This window comes from Sylvia atricapilla, chromosome 3, assembly GCF_009819655.1.
Source record: "Sylvia atricapilla isolate bSylAtr1 chromosome 3, bSylAtr1.pri, whole genome shotgun sequence".
Taxonomy (NCBI): Eukaryota; Metazoa; Chordata; class Aves; order Passeriformes; family Sylviidae; genus Sylvia; species Sylvia atricapilla.
The window spans coordinates 49,134,266-49,160,770 of NC_089142.1; the positions used below are offsets into that span (position 1 = coordinate 49,134,266).

At 39.7% G+C, this 26,505-nt stretch overlaps 1 protein-coding gene across 1 annotated transcript in view; it reads left to right on the forward strand.

Moving 5' to 3' along the window:
• Positions 1-26,505, forward strand: part of SLC35F1 (solute carrier family 35 member F1) — a 96,565-nt gene that overhangs the window by 34,756 nt on the left and 35,304 nt on the right. The window contains exon 3 of the mRNA XM_066314412.1: positions 14,029-14,156. Coding sequence (XP_066170509.1) covers positions 14,029-14,156 — 128 coding nt within the window. The remainder of the gene's footprint in view (positions 1-14,028; positions 14,157-26,505) is intronic.

The following is a 26,505-nucleotide window of genomic DNA, read 5'->3' on the forward strand; positions in this document are numbered from 1 at the left end:
AAGAGTCGCTATTTATTGTATGGCATATTAAAATTATGTGATAAGAATACTCAGTATGTCACCTATTCTATGGACAGGTTTTACGTTACAAATATCAGACCAGGAGTCCATCAGTTCATGTTGCTTCTCCTGACCTTCTCTGAAATTTTTAAAAAGTAATAAAATAAGCCATACAAAATCAATCAACTAAAAATCAAAATAAAATCTCGAACTTGTAAAACAAATATATCAGAATTCTAATGCAAAAATGTTTACACCTTCTTCTCACTGGAGATAGTAATCGGTTTTCATAAAAATATGTTCATTTTGTCTAAGCAAACTTTATTGCTTTTTGACTGGTGAAATTGATGCAGAAGTCTGAATCCCAGGAAGATTTTTTTTTTTGCCTTTCTTATTTGCAAAATGTGGAAACAAGAAAGCAGTTATAAATGCTGTCACTTATTTTGAAGTGGGAATTTTTTAAAGGAGATGCATAAGAGAGATCACAGCAGACCTGAATAGTTATTATGAATCTTGTTCATTTAAGAAACTCAGAATTTGGCAGTAAATGAGCCTATGTAGTTCAATATCTTGACTACACATATGCTAAAGCATATGCTTTCCTGGACCTACATATTGAAGGATTTTGTTTGTTTCTTTGTTTATTTAAAGCTATTTTTCCTGGATGTTATCCTTCTTGGATGCAATTGTAAAGGTGACATATATATCATACAGATTAAATGTATTAGCCCATTCTTTCTCCTAAAGGAGAAGGTTTGTGGTTTTATGACCAGATATTATGCATTCTTCTTCAGCAGCATTAAATGGAGCAAGGCATAAGAACAGACCAAAAAATAGAGAGGTTGTCAGGAGAGCTCTGTAGTCTTTTGCTGTCACAACACAAGACAGCCCTGATGGTTTCTGGTTTTGGAACTAAAAATGGCTTGTTACTTTTTCCTATCTAGGAAACAAATTTAAATCTATATGTCTAAAACCAAATTAAATTCTTATTTACACCATAAACAATCTAAATCATACCACTGGAGTTGTCTTTTAGCTCACTTAGGAGTAGTAGAGGTCTTCTATGCAAATGCTGAATATTACCAGGATGAAATTATTGAGAATATGTGAGTGTTACTACACATAATGCATGGAAGACAGTAAAGAGCAGGATAATAAATTGATGCATTCCATCAGACCATGGAAAGGCTGTCTGTCGTTTTCCATGAAAATCCTAAGAGAGAGGGGGAGAGAAATGGAGAGCAGGAAAACAAAATAAAAGAAGGGCTTTTTGAAGTCCTACTGGTGCACTTGTGGTTACAGTCAGCGACAGTACTTGCTGGGAGATCAGTGGAGATCTCATGACCAGCCTGTAAAATGTAGTGGCTCCCAGATCTTTTGGGGATGTTTCTACTTCCATAAGCCTAATATCAGCTCTAGCAAAGTAGATAAGCAACCATTCCTGTGCAGGTACTGAATGCAGGTACTGTATGTATAAAACTGTGTGTACCATAATGTATAAAATTTCACCTGTTTTAACAGGTAAGGCATATGTCCAAGCAGCACAGTTATGTCCACATGTTTCCTTCATTCTCTCCCTCTTCCTTTGCCGTCTGTCTGGAATCTTGGGGTTTATGCCTTCAAACATTACTTGCTTCTTCAGAGTTTCAGAAAAGCTCAGCCTGGCGCTTTGAACAAGAAACACACAAATGTGTGAACATCCCAAATGTTCTAATCGTAATGCACAAATTTCACCTGAAACCTGCTTACATTTTATGTATGTGAGCTTGTCTTGCTGTCAGTGGTAAAGTTGGCTGAGCCTTTACATAGGAATACATTTCAGTGTAGGAAATGTAAATGAAATCTATTCACATAGATGAAATCTATCCACATTTCACTCCCCCAACTCTCTGCTGTTGTGCACTTTGTGGAGCCATTGCCACACTGAACAAAGCAGATTCAACTCATCCTCACCAGATTACACTCCCTGGGCACAAGGCTGCAGAAAATAAGGCTTACTATTAAAAAAAAATCGTGAATGCATATTTGAGTATCAAAGAATGGGAATAGTTATGAGATGTTTTATGGCACCTTCACTCTTGTTTGATGGGTTACAGAACTCTCAGCTTTCCCTTCTATAGTTCAGGGCTCCATAGCACCTGCTACCTCCTTTTCCTATCAATTTCATGTTCAGATTCATCACTTATGAATATTCTTCCACAAAAAAATTTCCATCCAGTTTTTTTTACAATAAGGTTTTCTTGATGCTAGATGCCACCCAGTGTTTTATGGGAATTATTTTATTAGCTGCATTTCCTGAAAGGTTATTATTCTGCTTCTCTCACAGAAGATGTTTTACTGTTGCTGACAAACCAGATTTCATACTTAGCTGTCATGGCCTTTATGATGAAGTTTGAGTCTTCCATACCAACACATCTTTTCTCTGAGAGGGTCAGACAGCCTGTTCACCCTTTCTGGCTGCCTGATCTTGTGTGATATACCTTCATTCTGCCTGTGCTGATGGGTTTCCTGAGAGATGGGATTGCTAAGGTGACCGCTACTTTTGGAATGGTTTCCTTCTCTTGAATCATTGTGCTTATGCATTTCTCAGCATTGGATGCATCACTCCCATATATAGAGTATAAAAAAGCAGACACAGAATCACAAAATATTCCAGCTAGAAGGATTACTGAGTCCAACTCTTATGTGACTGGTCCATACAGGGATCAAACCCAGAATCCTGGAATTATTGGCACCATGCTCTAACTAACTGAGCTAATGCTCTGTCTGTGCTTCCCAGCCCCCTCAGCATTCTGTTGCTTTTATTAGCAGTTTGGAGATGCAAAGAGAGTGCATTGGCTCCCTGCTTTCATGTGGTGAACAATTGTTGTGTGATGGAACTGCCTCTGGGCTTCAACTGTGGAATGGGAGAAAGGAAGAAAAACTATGACTCTTGCACAACTGGATTGATGTCCAAGCATATGTATCTGAGTCAGACATGCCTGTAAGCATGGAAAGATGTGTTCCTGAATAAAACAGTAGATGACAAGATGGTAGAGGTTCTGTTGGTGTGTAAGTAACCAGCTGGATGTGTAAGGGGGCATCCCTTACTTGGGATACATGGCCATAATTTGCACATTAATGGTTGGCTACCTGATCAGTTGGTGAATTTCTGCTTGGATGGTAATTGCATAGGATGCAAGTTCCTTTTATTCTAACCTTGAGTTGTTTCACATTATAGAATTTCATGTTGCTCTTATCAGCCAGAATATCTTCCTAGCACATTAATATTTCCTCTCCTATAAGTGAATTGGACATATTTCTAGTTAGGTGTTACTTCTCATTAGTGTGGAAAGGCTAGTGGGTCAATACCTTTAAAACACAGGCAAGACAGGATAAATGTCAGTGAGACATTCAGCAATTTGCTTATAAATCAGGGTTTGGGTAAAGGAAACAGTTATTTTTATAAGTTTATTCATTGTAAGTATCACTGCTTTTTTGTTGCTGGAGACTTTTTAAGCTTTGTGGCAATCAGCTGGAATCAAGAGAGGTGCAATCACTCCTCACAGCTGCTATGTCAAGTTTGTATACTTCTCAGCAGTGTTTTCAGATGTAAATTCTCTTGAATTCTTGGTGAGGAGGAGTGGGAGATGTTTAATTTTTAGTGCACCCTGCTGAGCACTGCATGATTCAGTAGCACGCATTACAGAATAGTGTGCAGAAAGTGACTGAGATTTTCAGGGATGACAGACACCAAGAGCTGATTATTTCAGTATACCATTGTGATCTACTTGCATTTATTCTGAAACTAAAATGAGGGTATTGGCTGCATCTTCCAGTAGCTGCCTCCCACACTGATCTCTTTTTGTCCTCCCAGAACTGCAAGTTTTCCTGGGATCAGAACCTAAATGGGCACCAAACCACCATGCTGGGAAGTACCAGCTCATGTGCTGGCTCCAGATTCTGCCCCTAGAACCAGCTCTTCCTAAAACCATGCTTGGCTTTTCCAAGATGCACAGTTCCGTTTCTGCATGAATTAGTGGAGTTTCTCTTATTACAGTAGGATAACAAGTACCAAATGCAATACTAGTCTTTTGCTGATTAAGCAGCAGCATAGTGGCATTAGCTCTCCTACTGTATGATACCTGGATCCAAATTACACTGCTTTATGGTGTATATTTTATGAGATCCTGGATTTCTCTATCGTACTTTTATTGGCCATCTCTTTCTTCCATGGAAAGATAATGCATGTTATCTTCAGTTAATTACTCTTTTGATACCTTGAGCATGAGCACAATCTGCAGTCGTCAGCAGCACTATCACATGCATAGATCACTCTGTAATGGAATGGAGATGGAATGTCTCTCATATTTGTACATCACTCTTTTGCCAGACTTTAGAGCACTGCAGACCTCCAGCTTGCTAGTGCATCATCTAACTGCTTATCAGCCTCACTCTCAAACTCTTCACTCTTTCTGTAGCACAGCTACAGTGATTAGATTCTGTATTTTTCAGACTTCAAGCCTGCGCTAGGCAGAGACACAACACTTCGTCTCTAGATTTTGAGTTTTGCTTTGCATTCTAGCCATCATTTTGTGCAAGACCAGGAACACGTGAGTTTTGGTCCCTGATACAAAGCTTTTTTTACCAATTTACTGAAGGTAAACTGGTACACACTGGTCATTCAATTAACATTTAATGTTCTAGCTAGAGCAAAACAATGCCTGAAGTGTATTGCATCAACTTTCACCACCCTCTGGGTATGATTGCACTTACATGCTGGTCATGACCACAATGCTTGTGAAAGATGGCAAAAAATATGCAGAAGTTGACTACTCTGATTATGCACTTCTTAGAGGTGCTTTGTAAACCTACTAAGTTTCCTTTTTATAGAGTTTGAGTAATGGAAAATTTTTATTTTTCCTGTGAGAAATGCTACAGTCCTGACACCATTCTAAAGTTTTTCTAGTCCAGTTCTGCCAGGAAGAGGCAAGAAGTGCAGGATGGAGGACTGCTCTCCATGGTACCTGTTGCCTCCCACATCTCTTTCTCCTTTATGTAGACATACGGATGTATAATTCTGATTTGTTTATCTGATACTAATACTGCTAAATCTTCACGGGTCACATCAAGACCCTGTTGATTTAGGTACATAACAGGTATGCAACAAAATATCATCTGCTCCAATCAGTATGTCATCTAAAAATATATCTGGTTTCATGTCTAATCTTAATCGTCCTTCTGAGAACTCATTCAGGATTATGTGATTGCCAGTTTCTTCAGCAGAATTGCCTGTAGATGTTAAGTTGACATGGTGGCAATGTGATGCTTTATGCCAATTAATTAGCATGGTTCAGTGATGCTTTATGCTTTTGGTATCATACTTAACTAGTCATGCTGCAAAAGATATAAACAGTAGGGGTTTTAATAGTTTTAATCATTATGCAGATATAAACAGATGCAATAATGAGATTTCTGGTGTGTATGACTCCTGAAAGTATGGCAGAGGCAAATGAATGCACCAGCTCTTGCTGTTGTATGAAGCCATTGTGTTTCCCATATTTCCTTATGCTCATGCCTGCATTTTCTCTCTTCTTAGCTGGGTTTACTAATTTTGAATAAGCCTTTTGGAATCACTGCCACGCATAAAACAAGGTGCTCATGCTGTGGCCAACAATGAAGGAGCTACAATGGATTGGTGTGTCTTGCATACTTCTCTTGGGCCTCTGCTGCTGGTCACCTTGGAGACCTGGACTGGGCTTACAACTAGTTTTCTGCTTTGTGTGGAATTAGTGGCATTTCTTGAATAATCTCTGGCTGTTCTAAAGTGAGAGTTCTACCCATGGTGATGAGATGTTCGTAAAGCTTCTATATTCCTCCAGGGATAATATTTAATATGTAATTTGGAAGTTTAGCAAACTTTATTCCAGTTCACCAACAGGGGTGTCAGGAAAGTTCCAGAAGGGAGATAATCCTCCTAGATTTTCCCATGGCTGTAACACAAATAAATACTCCAAGAGGACTGAGTGTGTTTGCAGATTTCTAACACGGAAGAATGCTGGAATATCTGTAGAGCTCATGGAGCGTCTGTAAAGCCATATATGTCTAGAGCCAGCCACCCATAATGTATTCTGAACTCTTCAGTTCTCCCCGTGGCCCTGGATAATGACATGAAATAGTTCTGGCTATTAGGATTTTACATATTTTTAGTTAACATTATTGACTCCAGAAAAAGTTTTAATTCTGCCAGCATTGCTTCTTTATAATCAGCTTCCCATCGTATTCTACTTGAAAACACTCTTTTAAATGTCAGTTAATTTATTGCAAAACTAAGGAGAATTTTCAGGGTTGGAGTGTGTATGTACCGCAAGAAACAACACTCCCATTTTTAATTGTTCATCAATGGCCTTATTGCTCTTAATACTACTGGCCTGTTGGTAGTCACCAGCAGAGAGGTTTCTTTTTTAGTAGCTATATCTAGGTTTCATACCCTGTAAGAAAACTGGTTCTCCTTCATGTGTGCCATATCCTGGATACAATCCTTGGTCATGTTTCATGCTGGTGCCTGCTACTAGGTAGCAATTTGGTGATCCCCAGAGGGGCATTCCCTGATCTCTTAGGGATTTATGGCTTATGTGGAATGACCTGTGTAAGAAGATGCAGAGTCCCAACTTAGGTGCCTAGTAAGTAGTGTGAGTACCTCCAAGCTTGTATGTAGTGGTGGCAATGTTAGGTTTCCTTTCTTCTGCTCAGTTAACTATTAAATCTATAGAAAGTAATATCTTTGCACTCTCTGTCAGATTAGATTTAAATTGGATCAGTGTGTTCAGACATTACTGATGGAGAATGGAGAAAGATACACACTCCTTGACTTCCTTATTCTTTTCTTACCGTCTTCTAAAGAATGGGTACATACTCAATTTCAGTTGTTTCTGCTTGATCTATGAATGGTTAATAGTAATGACAATTTGCATTGGGTCTTTTTTTTACTATCTCAGTCAAATCTCATGCTTTAGGGAATAAAGTTTGTAGGAATCATGAATAACAAGTAGGTAATTCATTATTCATATCTGTCTTCTGGGAAAAAATGTCACAGAGTGGGTAGGTGGCTGGACCAACATTTTGTAATGAATCTATGAAAGGTGGAAAAAAAAAGAAAACTCATGCATTCTAACTGATTCTTCTGCCTTAAACAATGAATATTATTTCTCTTATGACTATTTGATTTTAATTAATCTTATGAATATGATTAAAATGCCCAGGTTTATCCAGAAGGATAAATTATTAATGCAAATTACACATTTATAAATTATATACAGAGATATATATACAGATTTCTTTCATTTGATCATTTGACCTACTCTCTACTAAGTTTGAAAACAAGGGGTTTTTTTCTTCTGAAAACCTTTGTATTGCTGTAAGTAGTTTCATACTAGATAAAAGAGGATGATGAATGAAAAAGGCTGACTGCAGAGCTTACAGGGAATAGGGAAGGGAAGGGAAGGGAAGGGAAGGGAAGGGAAGGGAAGGGAAAGGAAGGGAAGGGAAGGGAAGGGAAGGGAAGGGAAGGGAAGGGAAGGGAAGGGAAGGAAAGGAAAGGAAAGGAAAGGAAAGGAAAGGAAAGGAAAAGGAAAGGAAAGGAAAGGAAAGGGAAAGGAAAGGAAAGGAAAGGAAAGGAAAGGAAAGGAAAGGAAAGGAAAAGGAAAGGAAAGGAAAGGAAAGGAAAGGAAAGGAAAGGAAAAGGAAAAGGAAAAGGAAAAGAAAGGAAAGGAAAAAGGTATTCAATAGAAAACAATCTACAGTGATCATCTGTCCAGCAGCCTGTTTTGAAATAGTTTTGTGTGCGAGTGAGTCAAAAGCAGACAGACTACAGTGTTAGCTCAGAGGTAACTTAAGTCTGAGAGTATTGTAGATCATTGTAGACTGGAAATCAATTTTGAAGTTTTCATGCAGAAAGATATAATCAGCTCTCAGGTTTGAGGGAAGGCTTCAGCTTCTCACTGTGCTCGTGTCCCTCTGCATTACAGAGAGGGACACATTTCAGGAAAAGTGCTTACCTAAATTTAGGCTAGAAGATAAACCAACTTGAATTAAAAAAGTGTATTAGGAATAGCACAGTGGTCTTTATCTTGACACAGTAAAAGGCTGGGAGTTTGGCAGTTTGCTTTTCGAAGAGGTGCACTGTTCCAAGCTTTCTTCAGGTCTTACATGGATCTGGACATGGACTCTTCTTTGCAGTAACCTGTGGTAGTGGCACGAAGCATTGTGTCTGCCACCAAAAGGAAAACCATATGTAGTCTAGTGGGTGGGCAGGAGGAAAGAAACTGGGCATTAATAAAATGATCAACTACTTTATTTGTGTAGTTTTAATTGTAATTTACCCTTTAAAGTAATGACCTCATAATAATCTCATGAAATAAGACTTCTGAAGATTATAAGATCTAACATCAGAGCTTAGGCTGGATCAAAATCAAGGCACCAAAAATTATCCTTTCATGTTTTATGAAAAGGCATGTTCAAATTCCTAGATCTGACTACAGCTATTATGATTTACATCCACGGTGAAAACAGACTGTTCTGCAAAATCTCTAAAAGGAAATAACAAGTCTAAACACTTCAGATGAGCTTGTAATTTAGTAAAGGGAGTGCTGTGTTGTGTCATGTTAACAGACTAAACCTGCCCTGTGTCAGAGGAGAAAGTTGTCCCTTGCCTGGATCTGCTTACTTGGTGCTCACCTCCCACATGAGTAATCTGGATTTGGTCGCATACTGCTCAGGACACAGTCTAAAAATTAATCTGAAAATTCCAAATCTTTGGCTTAAGGCAGGTCTTTGCCCTGGCTCAGTGTGCAGCCCCAGTAGCTCCAGCTGGCACAGGGCAAGGAGCAGGAATATATGAGAGCTAGTTGCAGCAGCAACTCAGGGCTGCTACACCAATGCAGTTTTCCCACTGCGAGAGAGGAAGCAGGAGGGAGCTGTGAATAAGAGCAGGTTGGATAAAATCAGATGTTCTGAGGTGGCAAAAGGAAATGATGCCATCTAGGCTCCCAAAGGAAAGGAAAGGAAAATGTGGTAGAGGACAAAAAGCAGTGCAGCCCGTAAGCAGTCATCTGTGAGGGGCACAGAGTATTTTCAGTGTTTTGGGACGCCAGACTGGTGGAGTATTCCTGTAAGAGTGCATTTTCTCTGTTGTGTAAATAATTTAGCAGAGTTGGTGTTTTGCCTTTAAGCTACAGCATTCCCATAAAGTAGTCATCAGTAATACAAGTGGAATGAGGAAACAAGAAACCTTTTTGGGTCAGGGGATGTAAAGTCACACAGAAGAGGAACAGTCCTTTTGAGCTATTGTGCAGAGATGAAAGTCTCCCACAGCAGGCCTTCAGTCTCCTGAACCAGCGACCTGACCAAGCAGAAGACAAGCTAAGTTTTATTGTTCAGGCATGGGAGCCTTTTGGCTCTGTAAAACATCTGTGTTACCCCACAGAGTGTAACCTCATTTGACTGCCTCCTTCCTCCAGTCCTGTGGCAGGGCTGGATGTCTATAAAGTCTGTAGAGAAACAGCATTCCTACTGGTGAAGCTCTGCAGTATCTGCAAGACTGGCTAGAATGGGCAAAAGTTAAACAATTATCCTGTCATTTTGATTGGTTATTGAGATTCTTTTTCAAACAGAGAGGCAATAAGTAAATGCTGGTATTATCTTCGTCCTTTGTGAGACTTTTGCTTCTTTACCACGCAGCACTTGACCCTGGCATTCTTGTGAGAGGCAGGGGAGGACCAGCGTGCCTGGCAGCCCTCCCCAGTCTGCCTTCCCCCTTGCAAGGCTCCTGCACTCATTTAGATCTCTCTGCTAAACTGTAAGGAAGAAGGAGAGCACAGCTCCTTTGATGATCTTGATCTAAATAGCAAGTTGTCATCATCAGTGGATGAAAGAGAAGCAATATGCTGATTTTCTGGTCTAGCAGTGCTGTTATTCTACCTGTGTCCCCAGCCCATATACAAATAATTGGGAATTTGCTGTCTTAATGGTTGTTGGGTTTTTTATTGTACCTCTGTGGCTGTGTGGGTGAATGTAAAAAGGGTTTTGTACATGCATATTTGTATATTTGGTAGATACTGCACAGCTAAAGCCTCTTTCAATTTTCTCTCTAATTTATTTTTAATTTTGTAACCCCCTGGGGGTAAATCCTTATTACAAGATGTAAAAACATCTCTTCTACAAAGCAGCTTATTTGTTGATTTTTAATTCAAGCCAGCAGATGCAAAGCTGTAGCTTTTTTCCAAACACTAAGAGTTCCTCTGTATATATAACTGTCAAGTGTGTCTCACTGCAAAACTAGTAAAAATTAAAACATAAATGTCATTCTAGAAAGAGCAAGAAAAAAAGGGTTTTATTTCTCTGTATTAAGACTATGCTGGACTTCTGAATCTTGAAACTTGAATCTTGAATCTTGAAAATCTGAATTCTTAATAGGAAACTTACTTTTAAATCTACATTTCATTTGGATTAGACTGAATATGAAGACTTACATTTTCAGAAGCACAAGGGCTGAAAGAAGTTGGGGTGTTGTTTTTTTTTTTTTTTTGAAGAAAGGTAGTGTCTTGGATGTCTTCATCCAAAGAAGGCAGTGTCTAAAGACAGCATTACTGTGTGCACTTACCTAAATGCATGTTCACTGGCATCAAAGTCTCATGGGAAATGTTGCCCTTAAGCTAACCTGTGCAGTTTATGGTTTAATATTTGTTTATATGACTGGCTGAAAGTCCTAGTCACCGATGTGTCGTGATAATAACAAAAGATGCGATCTGAAATAATCTCTCTTCCTACTGTATCTCATTCTGACCAAATAATGTTTTTAAAAAGTTAGCTGAAAAACCCTTTAAAATGCTTTACCAGTTGGTTCATGTGTAGGCATCTACATTTCATCTCCTATGCTTACAACTCAAAGACATGAATAATTAGTTTGCTTTGAGTTGTCATTGAGGAAAATAAATTTTTAAAAAAATCAGATTGTCTCTTTTTCCTTTATTTTTAATAAAGGTGATGGTTTTGTTCCAATCATTGTTTTTATGCAAAGGCAATGTTCATTCTATTCAGGATGTGAACCTTAGAATAAAGTTCTTGATTCTCTCTGCTTCTCCTTTTAGTCTTCACAAGTCAAGTCTTCCCACTTACCTCCTTAACTCCCATTTCCATTCTCTTTGAAGTCTGAATTCACTGAGGATGCTATCTGTGATTGCTGTTCAGAGGTCCTGTACTGCTGGCAGCCCCCTGCCTTCTCCAGATTGTCTTCCACTGTTGCCCTTTTTGGGTGTTTTTGCTAAACTGGGACATTTGAGTATGGTGACTTCATCTCAGCCACCTGTCAAAACCAGGACTCTACCTGCCTCTGCCTTGATTTGTCCATAGTGCTGGACTGACAGTCACAGCAGATGATGATCTTCCTTTTGCCTGTCTCCCAAAAGGTCTTCTACTTTGGAAGTGATTCCTGAGCTTTTTGCTCTGCCAGCATTCTCAGCAGAAACTGCTCTTTTGCAGTTTGGAATATCCCAACGATCTGTATCAAAGATAAGTTACCATGTATCAAGTATTTTCCTTTTTTTTCATCAAGAGCAAGAAAGAATCAAGAAAGCAGAAAGAGATAACTGTGTGTGCCAGTTTAAATTGCAGATTTAATTCCCGACGCTGGAAACTCTAACTTTACCCATAGGTCAGAAGTCATGGCCATATATATATTTATTTTTAAAGTTAACTTAGTTGGACACATCTGAGCAATACAGTGATATGTGGCTGGAAACTGAAGAAAGCACTGGCAGACCAAAGGCACCAAGAGGCCTGAGGTTGTGTCCATAGTCCTGGCTCAGGCAGCCCATTGCCAGTGCAGTTCTTCAGCCTGCTGCTTCTCTCTGCTTTTGTAGGTACCATCAAGGTCCTATTGTAACACAAATGGATTCAACTAGGGTTTCCACTGTTGGAGTAGAGACTGCAGTTTGATGTCTTTGAGTTTTTTAGTTTTATCTTTACAATTAAAATGAAAAATCACTCTGCAATGTTAACCACGTCTTTCCATTGCGTTGTTGTTTTCTAGCTGATGCTTTAAAGGCATTATCTGGGCAGCATAAAAACTTGAGATACAGTTTCAATACCTGTAAAGGACTTAACTGTGTGGTTTACGCTGATTTCAATAGAAATTAGGACACCTGATCTCAAATTGCCTTTTAAAAACATCTCCCTAAATATATTTTTAAAAGAATGGAAATAATTCTGCATGCTCAAGTCATCATAAAAGTACATAGATGTAGTCATAATTATGTCTGAAGGATGAGATTTAGTAAGGGTAACAGGGAAGTGTGGTATGATTAAATGTACTTACTCTTTATTAATTGTCTTGAGTATCACTACTCACCAGCTTGTTTCTGCCATTTTTCTGCTGCTTACTGAAAGAAAGAGAGAGAAAGAGAGAAGGGAGGGAGGAGAACAAAGGAGAGGAGGGAGGAAGGAAAGGGAAAGAGGGCTTCTAGCATTTACAGTTTTGCACTCAATGTAACAATGTAACAAAGTAATTAATAATTAGGCTTTTGCCTAATTATGTCCCACTGAAAAAGTGTGTCTGTGAGCACCTGTTAATGAACAAACATAAAATAATTCAGAAGCTTTGTTCAGATAAATACCCATTCAAGTCACTCATCAGGGCCAAGCCTTAACATCTGTGATTCCTGAATGAACTTTTGAAATAATTGTCTGTTTTTCTGTATTTGAGTCTTATAAGATCTGTACCTGTGCTGTGCAGAGCCTGCTGTTTCTGCCATGGTATAGCAGCCAATATATCACCAGGTCCATTTGAGCCAGAGAGTGAACACAATTGTGTTGAAGGAAAATGATGAAGGAGAAATTGGGAAGCTTGAGCAAGTTTTGGTGCAATTGACAATAATGATCCTTTTCTTCTGTGTTTTCCATCACCCATTTCGATTATCGCAGGCACTCAGAAAAGCTACAACAATATGAAAATATCACAGAATAGTGGGGGTTTGCTTTGAAAGCTTCAAGACAGTTCAGATACCATTTGTAGTACTTCAGCAGTGCAAGTAAATCTTACTTAGATTCCTTTTTAGCCTACAGACTCTGAAAGACCTCCAGTAATGCACTGTTCAGTCACAGTCTGCCCCTTTCACAGTGAAGTCTCATCATGTGTGGAACTTACTGTAATGCAAATAAGTTACAGGTTTGCCCACCCTCATTAATGAGCTGTTTGCTTTTGAATGGAGAACAATAATAATCCCTAGTCTACCATGAGGAATGCTTTGACCTTTTCAAAGTTGTGGGTTTGATCTGCAGGCTGTATTGTAGTGTCAGTTTTCAAGTGGTGAGGATTCAATACTGGGTGATTGACAGGGCTCCCATAGAAGGCAATAACCTGCCTACTTCAGAAAAAGTTTCTGGGAGCAGAGCAACTGTCACCCCAAAATAGGTCTCAGTGCAACCTTTCTCTAAACAAGTTTGATACTTTGAACCTCTAGGATCAGAATAACCATCCTTGGAACAGGATCTGTCGTATGCCCAAATGTGATGCTATTACTCTCCTGCTCTAGTATTCTATCATATTTAAAGATACTGATAATCTGCCACCCAGGCAAAAACATGTTAATTCATATGTGCAACATACAACATTTTATCAGTGTGTAAGAAGATACAAATGTATAAACTTCTTTGTTCTTTATCCTTTGTATGTGCACATATATGTGTATATATAAAACTAAAGGTAAGACACATCTGGTCTGCTGAAGCTGCACTTGTTCTTCTTACTGGTGTTTACATCTTGAGTGAAGTGTCAGTCTGACCCTCACATGTTACTTTGCCAGGCTGGCTCTTTTAATACCTGCTAGAGAAATAGGGTATGTTAGTTTTCACTTCATTGCAGTACCTCTTTGTATATGGTGGCTTTCAATTGCTTAGTATAAATGCAAGAGCTCTAGATAATTTTTTTGGACAGGCAGGTATTTGGGGCATGTAACCTAACTCTTACATAATTGTTCTTGTTTCCTAACACAGGAGAAGAAAATTTGCTGGCAATTTTGAAGAGAAGATGGTGGAAGTACATGATTCTGGGGATAATAGATATAGAAGCCAACTACCTGGTAGTCAAAGCTTATCAATATACGACTCTTACCAGTGTACAGGTAAGGACTCAAAGGATTTCCTCTTATGAGGTAATATAATAGGTCCAATAGGGTCAGTGGTGTAGTATCCATTGGCTTCAGTGAACCAATAGCTAATTGCTGCCTCTGACTTTTGTGTACTTTTTAATGCTGACTCACAAGACACATTTTTTCATATTGGACTATTTTTATTACTCAATATTTTTCAAACTGTACAAAAACATTCTGACTTTCATTTTATTTCTTTGTGCTGAACCATTCATAATCACATTTTCTGTCATTATCTACATAATTTAGTCCTTTGAGGAAATATTTCAGATGGCTGAAATGTTTTTCTCACTTTGTATTTTACTTGGAGGAAGCACAAGCACTTCTTTTAGGGTCCTTAATTAGATCTGAGTTTCTGAAGGTCTGTGGTGGGTTGACCATGTCTGGACACCAGGTGTCCACCAAAGCCACTCTTACTTTCCTCCATAGCTGGACCAGGGGAGAAGGAATGTAAGGGAAGGTTTATCAGTCAGTGTAAGGATGGGGACAGATCACTCACCAGTTACCATCACAAGCAAAACAGACTCAGCCTGGGCAAATTAGTTTAATTTATTACTAGTCAAATCACTCACATTCTTCCCCTACTCCAGTGTGGGATCTCTCCCACAGGAGACACTTCTCCACCAACTTTTCCAGTGTAAGTCCTTTTGACAGGGTGCTGCTCTTCTCAAACTGCCCCAGCACGGGTCCCCTTCACAGGGTGCAGCCCTTCAGGAACAGACAGCTTCAGAGTGGGTCCCCTCAGGGGTTACAAGTCCTGCCAGCAAACCTACTCCAGCATGGGATTCTTTTTCCTTGGGTTCACAGATCCTGCCAGGAGCCTGCTCCAACACAGGGTTTCCATTGCTCCAGCATGGGGTTTGTACAGCCTGCAGGTGAATCTCTGCTCCACCGTGACCCTCCACGGGCTGCAGAGGGACATTCTGTCTCACCATGGTCTGCACCACGGGCTGCAGGGGAAGCTCTGCTCTGGCACATGAAGCACCTCCTCACTTTCCTTCTGCACTGCTCTTGGTGTCTGCAGAGGTGCTGCTCTCACGTGTTCTCACTCCTCTCTCTGGCTATAGTCTCTGTTGAGTTGCAGTCCCTGCTTAACTGTGTTATCCCAGAGGTGCTACCACTGTCATTGATGGGCTATTGAAAAGTGTAGTCCCTGCTAAAAAATTATATGTGCAGTGGACAAAAGTTAGGGTACCAATTTCTTCAAAGATACAATCTGGATATTTTATAATAAAAGACAAAAGAATTAGGCTTCTTCCAATTTAAGTGGAAAGTGAATAATAGAAATACTTATACTGGAAATTGTCTGTCTTGGGAAATCATTGAATACTTCACTGCTAATTGTTCTAAAACAAGCCTAGTGCCTCTTTACATTATTTTTTAATAGCTGAGCAACACTAGGTAGTGTTCAATGTATTTTACACCTTACTTTCCTGAAGCTTGCGTTAGAGCTAATAAAAGGAGCACCAGTTAATGTTTTGCAGGATCAAAGCTGATTAAGAATATATTTCTTCCATAGCTGAAAAGCAGTATTGGAAAATCCTGAGCTTCTTTAGCAGAATAAGAAGTAAAAACAAGAAAACTATGAATTCAAGGAATTTGAATGTGAGGTTTATGCTAAATATTCACAAGTGCCTCTGGCATCAGAATCTGAGTTTGAGGATTTTTTTGAATCATGTCCAGACAATGTAATATTGTTTTTAACACTTTTCCAAATCTGATTACTTAGTATAGAATAAAGCTTAAATCCACATGAACCTCGTATTCTCTGATTTTACAGCCACTAAAAGCCTCGAAGAGAAAAGCAAACTGAAGTGCTTCTTTTGTGTGATTTGCTCGTAGCAAGTATAAACAGAGCAGGATGATTCAGGTCATTAAATCCCATCTCCCAAAGCCACCAGTAAGCACCAACAAGTATCAAAGGTTCGTCTGGCCAGACCTGTGAGCACCCAGGCGATGCAGATCCTCAAGCCAGCAATGCAATGAGCATGGCCTTTAGTGTATTGTTTCAAGAGATCCAAAGTTACAGTGTGACAGAGAAGCGAGCAGGAGAGTTCAAGGGCATTGCCTGTGCCTCGACAGGGAATTTGTTAGCTGAAATCATCCTTGTTCTCCTCTTAAACTGAGAGAGAGAGAGAGAGAGAGAGAGGAGAGTGGTGGATCACGAGAATTGTCAGAGGACGCTGACAATATCATATCCATTTTTAGACCTCTTCCACACCAAAATTACAGCAGAGTTCAGGTTTCTTTCCTGTGTAGCTTGAAAGAAGAAACAGGTAGGAACTCAAATACTGTCAAGCTTTTTTCCAGGCATGGAGAATACAGGGTCACCTTTTCCCTAGTTGTACTTTTTGCTGGGATACATGAGGAGTGACTGGGAATACCTGCTGCATTTTAAATTCATTTCATGCCCTAATATGAATGAGCTTCTAAGTGACAAGCCCAAAGCAACAATGAGAATAGGGCAAGTATGTAATGCATTAAGATGTTGAATCAAGTGACACAATTTCTGAAATGTAGCCAAATACCCTATTTCATTTAAAGATGAAACAAGCAGCTCAGGGAATTATTCAACAGTGGTCTAAGTGTGTCATGGTATGAAATGAAGACTGAAAAAGTGGAAAATAGAACATGAAGAAAAGAAAGTTTTTCCTAGAATCTGATTTTTGAAGAAGCAAACAGAACTCTCAAGAGAAAGGAACTCTCTGTCCTGAAAGGCCTGATCCTGCAGGAGCTTTACCTGTGAGGCCATAAATGCTTGCTGGCACATAGCAAAAAATGTTCAAATCCTTTCAGAACCAAGACCCAAGATGCTGTTGTTACCTGCCACAAATCAGCATGGCTTTGACTGAAGGCTGTGGCAGCTATGCCTTGTGTATATGTTGAGCTGAGAATTGAGCCCTTCAAGTCAGTTTTGGGGGATTTTATACTCAAGAGGCTATACATCAAGGCTCTTTTGATGGAGAAAATGTAAGTTTTTTAAATTGTCACTTGAGAATGAGAAATGAGAAATTCTGCAGTATTTTTGTAGTGGCGGTACATGGACCATTTCAGTAGGAAATAAGTTTTACAGCATATTCTTTTTTCCACATGACATCTCTGCTCCATCATGCAAAACTAACATGCAAGTGTACAGTGCTTGTGATGCATTTAGGCAAAAAACATTACACTGGTCCCAGCAGAAAGCTAAAGCTTAACAGTGATAATACACCTTTATTGCAAATGGTTTTATTTCAGCTTCACCAAAAAACTCCTAGCATTCAACAGCTTTGTTTGCCAAGTAGCTTTAAACTCTTGTGACTGTCAGAGTTTCTAGTTTGTACTCCATCCTTTTGGGTTTTAATATTTGGTATTATTTCATGGTTCCACAAAAGGACTGAAAATGGTGTCCTACTTTTACTCAGTGTTTCACACCCAAATTTTCCTATATTTTAAGATTCTCTTTTGGCTTTGATCTGAGGAAACAGAATTTTCTAATAAACCTTCCTACACATCTTTCTCCAGATGCCTTCAGAATCCCAGTGAATGAGAACACGTAGGCACAAATCAAAAATGAATGTGGTACCTAACCTTTACTTTTGGACATGCTTCTGATTATTTCAAATCCTCATGTACTCTATAATTACTATCTGAGAATGTGGCAGTCAGTTTCATCATAAGATGAAAGCAAAGTACTGTGAAGCCTAGAAACACATAATTTTCCTCTTTAAAAAAGCCCCAACAAACAACTAAAATACCTCCCTTGCAAATGAGGTGTCATATAATTTAGATTGAAAATCAATGCACTATTTATATTTCAGTCATCAAGGTGTAGGTCATTTGCAAAGGATAAAATCCAACTTACCCCTTTTAGGCACCAGCAGGGCAATCCAAAGACAACTTGGTTTAATGGAACAATGCAAGAAACTCACATCTAGTTGTCTACAAATCTAAAATGTTGTGGACATTTATTATCCCCTCCCTTGCTGCACAGACCATGACCTTGGGGCATGAAAACATGTTTGAACCTCTGAGGTTGCTTCTTCTTTGGTAACTTTAAGCTCTGGTTCTTTGCATGCTCTGAGTGATTCTGTATTGATGCAGATAGATGCCTAAATACCTGCCTCCATTAAAGAACTCTAAAGTTAAGTATTTCTACATCAAAGTACCCCAAGGAATTCAGTTTGTTAGATTAGCATGCCTCAAGTGCTTGCAGAATGCCTGGAGTGCTTTCCAAATTGTAAGTGTGGAGCCACCTTTTTCATAACGTCATCATAGCTTTTAAAGCAGTGGCCCACAGAAAGGACTTGACTTAACTCCATCTCAGCTGAGGGGATGGCAACTCAAGCTTCCTATGGCCATGAAAATGCTCAGGTTAGTACATGAAAACTGTTCCCTAGAGGGTACTCTTAAAAAATGGGTATACATAAGTTAAAAGGCACAGGAGTTTGTAAGTGGATCAATTTGATATCTAAACCCACCTATTTTGAGATGTACTGGAGATCAGTTACACTAAATGTTATCAGACACATGTATATTGATTCCCAGATGGCCCAAACTTGTGAAATGATCTTTAGCTTCTGTTTGTTGTATTACTCTGAGTTGCAGTATGTTTTGCAGCCTTCTTGCATGTCAGCTGTACCAGATACAGAACATACACTAAGCACTCCCTTGTACACTAGCACCTGGTCCCATGGACTTGTTTCAAAAGCTATGTACTTCACTTTCAGGACTGCCTGTGGTAATGTTGTCATATTTATCCTAATGGGTTTTAAAACAACCCTGGTATAGGCCTTTGCAAGGTTTAATAAGGATGTTTTAAATACTGTTAGAGACAGTTTTACACAGCAGATGAAATTGCTTCCCCAGAGGGAATTATAAGATTCTGAAGTTACTGCAGTTATTTAGATCTAGATATTAAATTTCCTTGAAACTATGTTTTAACTTCAACTTCCCTGTACTTCATTTACAGTATACCACACACATACATCCTCCCAAATCCATAATGTCTTCCTATAACTAGGTCTGTTATATATTAACAGTGGTAACCTTTTCTGTGAGTACATGGTTTCGTCATATCAAGCTGTGTTATGAGGCAGACTGCCCTCACCTTCTCCAAATTATTTAGCTGTCCTTGCTCCAATACACTGTTCTATCCATTTCCATGTTACACTCATGTTGCACTCTCTAGAGGTTATCCTTTTTCTATGTTATGACATCACACAGAAATCTGAATTATTTCATTTCCCATAATGGTACTGCAGAATATACATACAATGTCACAAGAACAGAGGCACTGTCAAGGAGAGAGAGATGTTTCCAAATAGCAATTTATCTAGTGATTTATTCCTTGGGCAATCAAGCCTTTGATTGGCATGATGAAAACAAAGGTAGTAAAAGCTGGGATTTATAGACACCAGGAGACAGGCTATAAAGCTATGATGCTGATGTTCTCAACTGCTCTTAGATCACTGTGAGGCTCAGCAGTACATCACACTTCCAATTACCTCTGGCAGTTTTCATATCTCAACAACCGCCACCAGAAAAGGAAAGGAGTCAGCAGTAAGTGCTTATTGTAGGAGAGCTGAATGGCAATAGACTTTACTTTGTTCTTGGTCCCTGTGGACTCAAAGTACATGGAGGCAAAAGGTTTGAGATGGTTCTGAAGCAAATCTGGGAGGCAGGGAGCAGGGGATGTGCAATCTTGAAGTTGTTGATCCACTTTGTCTGGTAGCTGCTAATGTGAATTATCCCAAAAGCAGAGATAAATTCCACTTCCTCCTTTCCTCCTCCCATCCCATGAATGTAAGATTAACCATAATTTCCTGTTCTGCTTTAGGGCAGTGAGGAAATGTTAATAATAATGTTAATAAAGTTTGCAGATCAGCGTTTTGCATCAGTGTTGCGTACCTTACATTAATATTGTGAGAGGCCATCTTGTATCTGATTTATTAACAGACTTTGAGTTACTGCTCTGTCTTTTAACTTGTTACATACCTGTGGTGTGCTAACCAGGCCCTATAGTGTCCACAGTCTCTGTATGTGTGGGCTTGAAGTCAACGGAGCCCTCAGTATCCAGAGCACCTGCCTCTACTGCCAGAATTCACCTAGAGCCAAACTTTTTTGCTAACATAAATATGCAAAATCTCATTAAATTCAGTGGAGCTGTGCCCCTTACAAGAGCAGAGATTTTGACCTCCTGTACCATTTTGCATATTCTGGCAGGTGACATGCAAGAGCAGAGGTTTTCCTGTAGGAGAGATCCATGAATTTTCTTAGGCTGGGATCTCATTCCTCACACAGGTAAAACAGGTGGTGACATAGAGAAGTTGCTAATGAGTAACCTTGAGAAAATGACCTTCTGAGCTCTTGTCCAGTCAACTTTGAGAGAAGCTAAACAGAAAATGGGGGTGGGGGATGATTCTGCAGAAACACATGACTGCTGGCAGAACTGTCTTACAATGATCTTTTTCTGACAGTGGTATGTAGAATCAGAAGTCAGTTAAAGGAAAGACCATTTCCATGGTCAGTTTGTTGGTAGGTTTTCCTGGTATCTGAGCAGATCTGTATAAGCACAGCTGGAGTTCATATATGGAGAAGAGATAAAGAGGGATTTTTTAAAGGAGTCAAGATGTGATTATTCATGTTCGTAGTAAAGCATGTAGAGAGTTTTGAGCAGAGGAACCTTGTGTAGAGTTTAGAGCAGAGGAACTCTGGGTTGGATGTGACCACCACCTTTTATTTAATATAAAAAAAAAAAAAATGCCCTGCAAGAAAGTGGTAAAGCTGTGATGAGAGCAAATAGAAACACGAGACATAAAAACAGTGCTCCTTTTTTTTATTCGAATTGCTTGAAATAACCCTGTTAGAGATGCTGCCAAGCATCCACACCTTTCCTGCAGAAGGTTTTGGTTGCAGGGCAGCATAATTGCAAGGCAGCTCCCCTGGCAGCTGGCAACCAGCTCTGTGAGGGTTCACATCTCATCTGCTTTTGTTGAATCAAGTGTGTGTGAAGGTGGTGTGAAAACTGGAGGAGAAAAAGCTCTTCAACAGGCATCAAAACCTTTCTTCCTCGGGGAAAAAAAAAAAAAAAAAAAAAATAGACAGAAGCTGTGTATCTTACTGGATATAGCACTTCCTGTTGTATTAAAATTTCCATGTCACATGCTGAAATTCTGTAGCCATCATGAGTACTTGACCATGCAATATTTGATGAGTATGACACTGATTTTACTGATCCCTCTGCTCTGGAGAGCAGGGTAAGTGGAGGGTGCAGCTGATTCTCCGCATGATTTGCTGGAGGGCAGCACTAATGAGAAACCCCTAATGTGAAAAAAAAAGGGCTTATAACTGGGGGAAAAAATCCAATGAATGTTTAAAAAGGAAGATTCAGCTCAGCTGTTCCCATAGGGAGTTTGCTGACCAGCTTTTTCTTTTTGATATCACTGCAGATCAGCAGTTCACACTCTGTATTGTAGACCTTTCTTCTAAAGCTTGCCAGCTCACCCTTCCAGTGATTTAACAGAACATTCTTGCTGTAGATATGCAGAGACATGCTGAATTTGTGAGACCAGAGACTGGATTTTTACTGTTAGCAAGAGAGTATTTGTCTTTGATTCACAAGTATAATAATTTAACAAACAAGTAATCAGAGGAAGTAGATTTCAACATTGTGTTTCGTCAACAGACTTAGATGCAGTGTGATATCTTTTAGAGTCATAATAATCTTCAATTTCTACAACAACATAACATTCTATAATAAAAATAAGTTTCTACAGGACAGTATGTCAATAGATTACATATTTTTGTATCCTGCCTTCTAAAGCAGCCCCCTTCAGAGCTGTGACTGAAGAAAGCTATGGACAAACACAGCGGTGTCAAAGAACATGGTCTGCACCACCCCATGGCAACATAGGAAATAGGTTTTCTTCTGGATTAGTGAGATGTAATAATTTCTGTGATTAGCAGGAATGTTGATTAAATCAGGCCACTCATTAATTTAGCTTAATGACCAGGTATAGTTAGTACCTTTTTAAATAATAATTAAAAGGAAGGAAAATATCAGAGATAATTTTTGAGCAATATTGATAACAACTGACCTTTATGTACTATCAATGAAATTCAGCTAAGCATCGTTTGTCTTTGTTACTGTAAAAGCTTTATAGACAGAAATTACAATTAGGTATAATATTTTTTAATAGTTGAAATAATAATAACAAACAAAGAGAAGAGAAAAAGGCAGAAACCCCCATCAATAAAAAACCCTGTTGCAGATGATGTAATCCTCAATCTCACATCTTTTGTCTGTGGACTACATGTGCATTTTTTCTTCTATTAGACAGGTTTATCTGAGAAAAAAAGAAATGCAGGGTGAATTTAGTCCTGGAGAAGTGAAATTTAAAGCAGTAACTGAAAAAGAGTTAGGTAATATTTTCTAGGTTATCTTACTGCTTACATTATAGTAACCTAATTTATTTCTGTCTGCCTCACTGTTTAATTAAAGGTATAAACTAAGCACAATTTAAGAACTATAAAATGTCGGTGACCATTGCATACATTTCATGTTTGTATCTGTTGATGCTGCAGCATTCCAAATAACGATTTGTGAATTAGACTTCAGACTGCCAGCCCAAGGAGGTGTTTTCTAGCTGTTTTCAGCATTGTTTATTTTGAAAGGTTCTGTTCACACATCCTTTCAGGTTACTGCTTAAAAGATACCCATTCACATACTTGAAAGCATAGGTATGTTTAAATATTTATGGAATGAGAGGAATTTTTAAAATTTTCCACTAGAAGACTGTTAGTGGGAATTTGCATGTTGAAGTACACATGAGGCAGGTACAAGCAATTTTTAAATACATGGAACAATGTAGACTCATAGAACAGCCCAGCTTGGGAGAGCCCTCTAAACTGGTCCAGCCTTTTGTGGGAAAGGGAGCCTAGATGAGATTATTTAGCACCATGCTCAATCACATCTTGAAAATCTCTGGTCACCCTACCATTTTGTCTCTGTGGAGTTTGTTCCTACAGTAAAAAAAAAATTTCTTTCTTTGTTGAGATGAAACCTTTCCCAGTGTAACTTGTGTTCCTTGCCCCATATCTTCTCTCTACTCCACTCTGATGAGACACAACCTGGAATACTGCGTCCAGCTCTGGGGCCCCCATCACTGGAAGTCCATAGAGTTGTTGATGCAAGTCCAGAGGAGGCCACAAAAATGATTAGAGGGATGAAACACCTCTCCTCTGAAGAAAGGCTGAGAAAATTGGGATTGCTCAAAGGAGAGAAGAAGAAAGAGAGAAGAAAGAGAAGAGAAGAAAGAGAGAGAGAGGAAGGAGAGGAAGAGGAGAGGAGAGGAGAGGAGAGAGGAGAGAGAGGAGGAGGAGGAGAGAGGAGGAGGAGGAGGAGAGGAGAGGATAGGATAGAGGAGAGGAGAGGAGAGGAAGGAGAGGAGAGGAGAGAGAGAGGAGAGAAGGAGAGGAGGGAAGGAGAGGAGAGGAGAGGAGAGGAGAGAGAGGGAGAGGAAGGAGAGGAGAGGAAGGAGAGGAGAGGAGAGGAGAGGAGAGGAGAGGAGAGAGAGGAGAGGAGAGGAGAGGAGAGGAGAGGAGAGGAGGAGAGGAGAAGAGGAAGAGAGGAGAGAGAGGAGAGAGAAGAGAAGAGAAAGAATAAGAGAAGAGAAGAGAAGAGAAGGGAAAGAAAGAGAGGAATAGAAGAAAGAAGAGAAGAGAAAGAAAGGAGGTAGAAGGAAGAGAAAGAAGAGAAGAAGGAAGGAGAAGGAAGAGAAAGAAGAAGAAAGAGGAAGAGAAGAAGAAGAGAAAACTCTGGGGTGACCTTGAGCTTTCAGCAGCATTTCAGTGCCTAAAAGGAGGTCTACAGGAGAGCTGTAGAGGGACTTTTCAAAAGGGCATATAGTGACAAGAGAAGGGTAAGGGCGTTAAACTGGAGGAGTGCAGGATTGGATTAGACAATAGGAAGAATTCTTCCCTGTAAGGGTGGTGGGGCCTGAACAGGTTGCCCAGAGAAGCTGTGGATGCTCCCGGGAAATGTTCCAGGTTGGATGCAGCTTTGAGCAACCTGTCTGGTGGAAGCTGTTTCTGCCTATGGCAGGGGCTTGGAACTGGCTCATTTTCAAAGTCCCTTCCAATCCAAATCCTCCTATAATTTTATGATTCTATGATTGCCCATGTGATTTCTGTTAAAGAAAGAGCCTCCATCTTCTTTGTAGCCACACATTAAGTGATGGAAAACTGTGGTGAGGTCAGAAGAGGGTAAATTAAATTCACCTGTTCGATGCTGCACTGGGAGGGAATGTGACAGAGGCATTCACACCTTCGGGGATAGCTGTGAGCAGGGTGAGAAGTGCCTGCCTCCTTGCTGTTTCATACCACCTTCAGCAGAGGTGGTGGGTGTAGTGTGTACCAAGGCAGCTGCTGAAAGACAGACATCCAGCAAGTGCAGGATGATGAGTGTGGAGTGAGGCAGGAGCTGTTGAGCTGTGTCCACATCCCTTAGGTTACACCGAATGGTGTCCTTCCCTCAGACGCCCGGGGTTTAGTGCTCCGTACTCCTGCCACCAGCCCTCCCTGCCCCAGGAGATGGCTGCTCCGGCAGCACAGCTCCTGGAGCTGTTCCTGTGGATGTGGTGTGTTGCGTGTATGTGCCTTTGCCCAGCCCAGCTGCTGGGTGTGAGCCGGGTACATGCTGGGTGTGCTGTGGGCTCTGCAGGGGCACAGCAGAGGGCTGGTGCTGGCAAAGAAGCTTGTTCCAGTTCTTTCAGACCTTATCCCTTTTTGTGTTCTGTCAGTGAAGGATGTAGTTTTGAGGGCTGCTGCAGAAATTTTTCACTGTGAAGAGGCCTGACCATGACTTTTAGGCGATTAGCTCGCACTTTAAATGCAGAACTTGCTTTTAGCATCGACCGTTCTTATTTGTAATTTCCCTCATCTGTCCTGCAGCTCTTTGGGACTGTTTAAGCCTGCCAAGAGCAGCGTGGTCCCACTGATAAACTGGTTTTCCTCTGAAGCCTTCTGCCTCTCGCTGTCTGGGAAATCTTTGAAAGGATGGGTTTTCACTGCACACTCCTGTTTTTCAAAGGAAGTTTCAAAAAAAATATTCTCAGTCCAAACCTGGGTTTTATATTTTTGCTGATACCACAAATATAATGTTTATTACGTATGTATCTCACTTGTAAAAAACAGTTTTCTAAGCAGTAAAATTGTTGAATAGTCTAAAAATCTTTCTTTCTTCAAATAACAATGGATGCACATGGATGAGCAAAGAAGTTAAAAGCAGTTTGATTTTTATTTAATAACAGTCCTTAGTGCCAAATCACATTGAGAAAGCAAGCAACATGTAATGGGTTTCAAAAGGAAGAAAAATCAAACAACATTATCAAAAATAAAGGTAACAATATCTGGAGTGGTTTTTGTGTAACTATGGACGTGATTGACAGTTCTCCTTCTTTAGTTGTTCCAGACATTTTATTAGAAAGAAGATGTATGTCATATGGCTTTGGTGCATGCTGTAGCAATTGGCATTGAACAGTTGTGTATCCTGCACAATTGTTAACTCCCATCATTAGTCCACAGAATTGCAACTCTTCATTACCTGTGTCCTTTTTGAAAGTGGAATTAAAGTCTAGTTTCTTTAGGTGTTTCTTACACAGGATTTTTGATTCCTGGTGACATGCAGTTAGTTTAGTTTCTAAAATATATTTTAATTTAAAAATCTGAAGGTCCTCTCATAAACATTTGGTACATTTCCTTTTTTATCACATCTTCTCTGGGCCTATTGTTTGATGTCTCTGAAAAAAACCCAAACAATTAAAAATTGTGTTTCATAACATTTCTTTAAGAAAGCTCTTACCAAGGATGTATTGGCAAGAAGATTGAGTTTCTTGCACTGCACACAAGATGGGGTTTTGGGTTTTTTTCTTCCTTCAAAGGCATATGCGATTCTATTTTCACAGAGATAACAGTCACCACAGGAACCAGATTTTTCATAAGCATTTTGCATGCAGAAAATCCCTGAATTATATAAACAGATTTAATAAATCTGGTCAAGTTGTGTGTTATGAACATTCCTACTGTCTCAACCTGAAATGACTGAATTAAAGCATATGTCTGGACTGCAGGAAAACTTCCTTCAGTCCTTGTCTATTAATCACCAGAGGTGAGAACGTGAGGACCAGATGGAGTGGTGTGACTCTCTTTTGGCCCAGGTTTTTTTCCCATGGCTTTGAAATATGCAGCTGAATCCAAGAGCAGTGCATTTGAGTGTTATTGTAGAGCAACAGCTCTCCTGAATTTCTGGAATTGCCATGGACAGTCTTACCCTGTGTCTGAC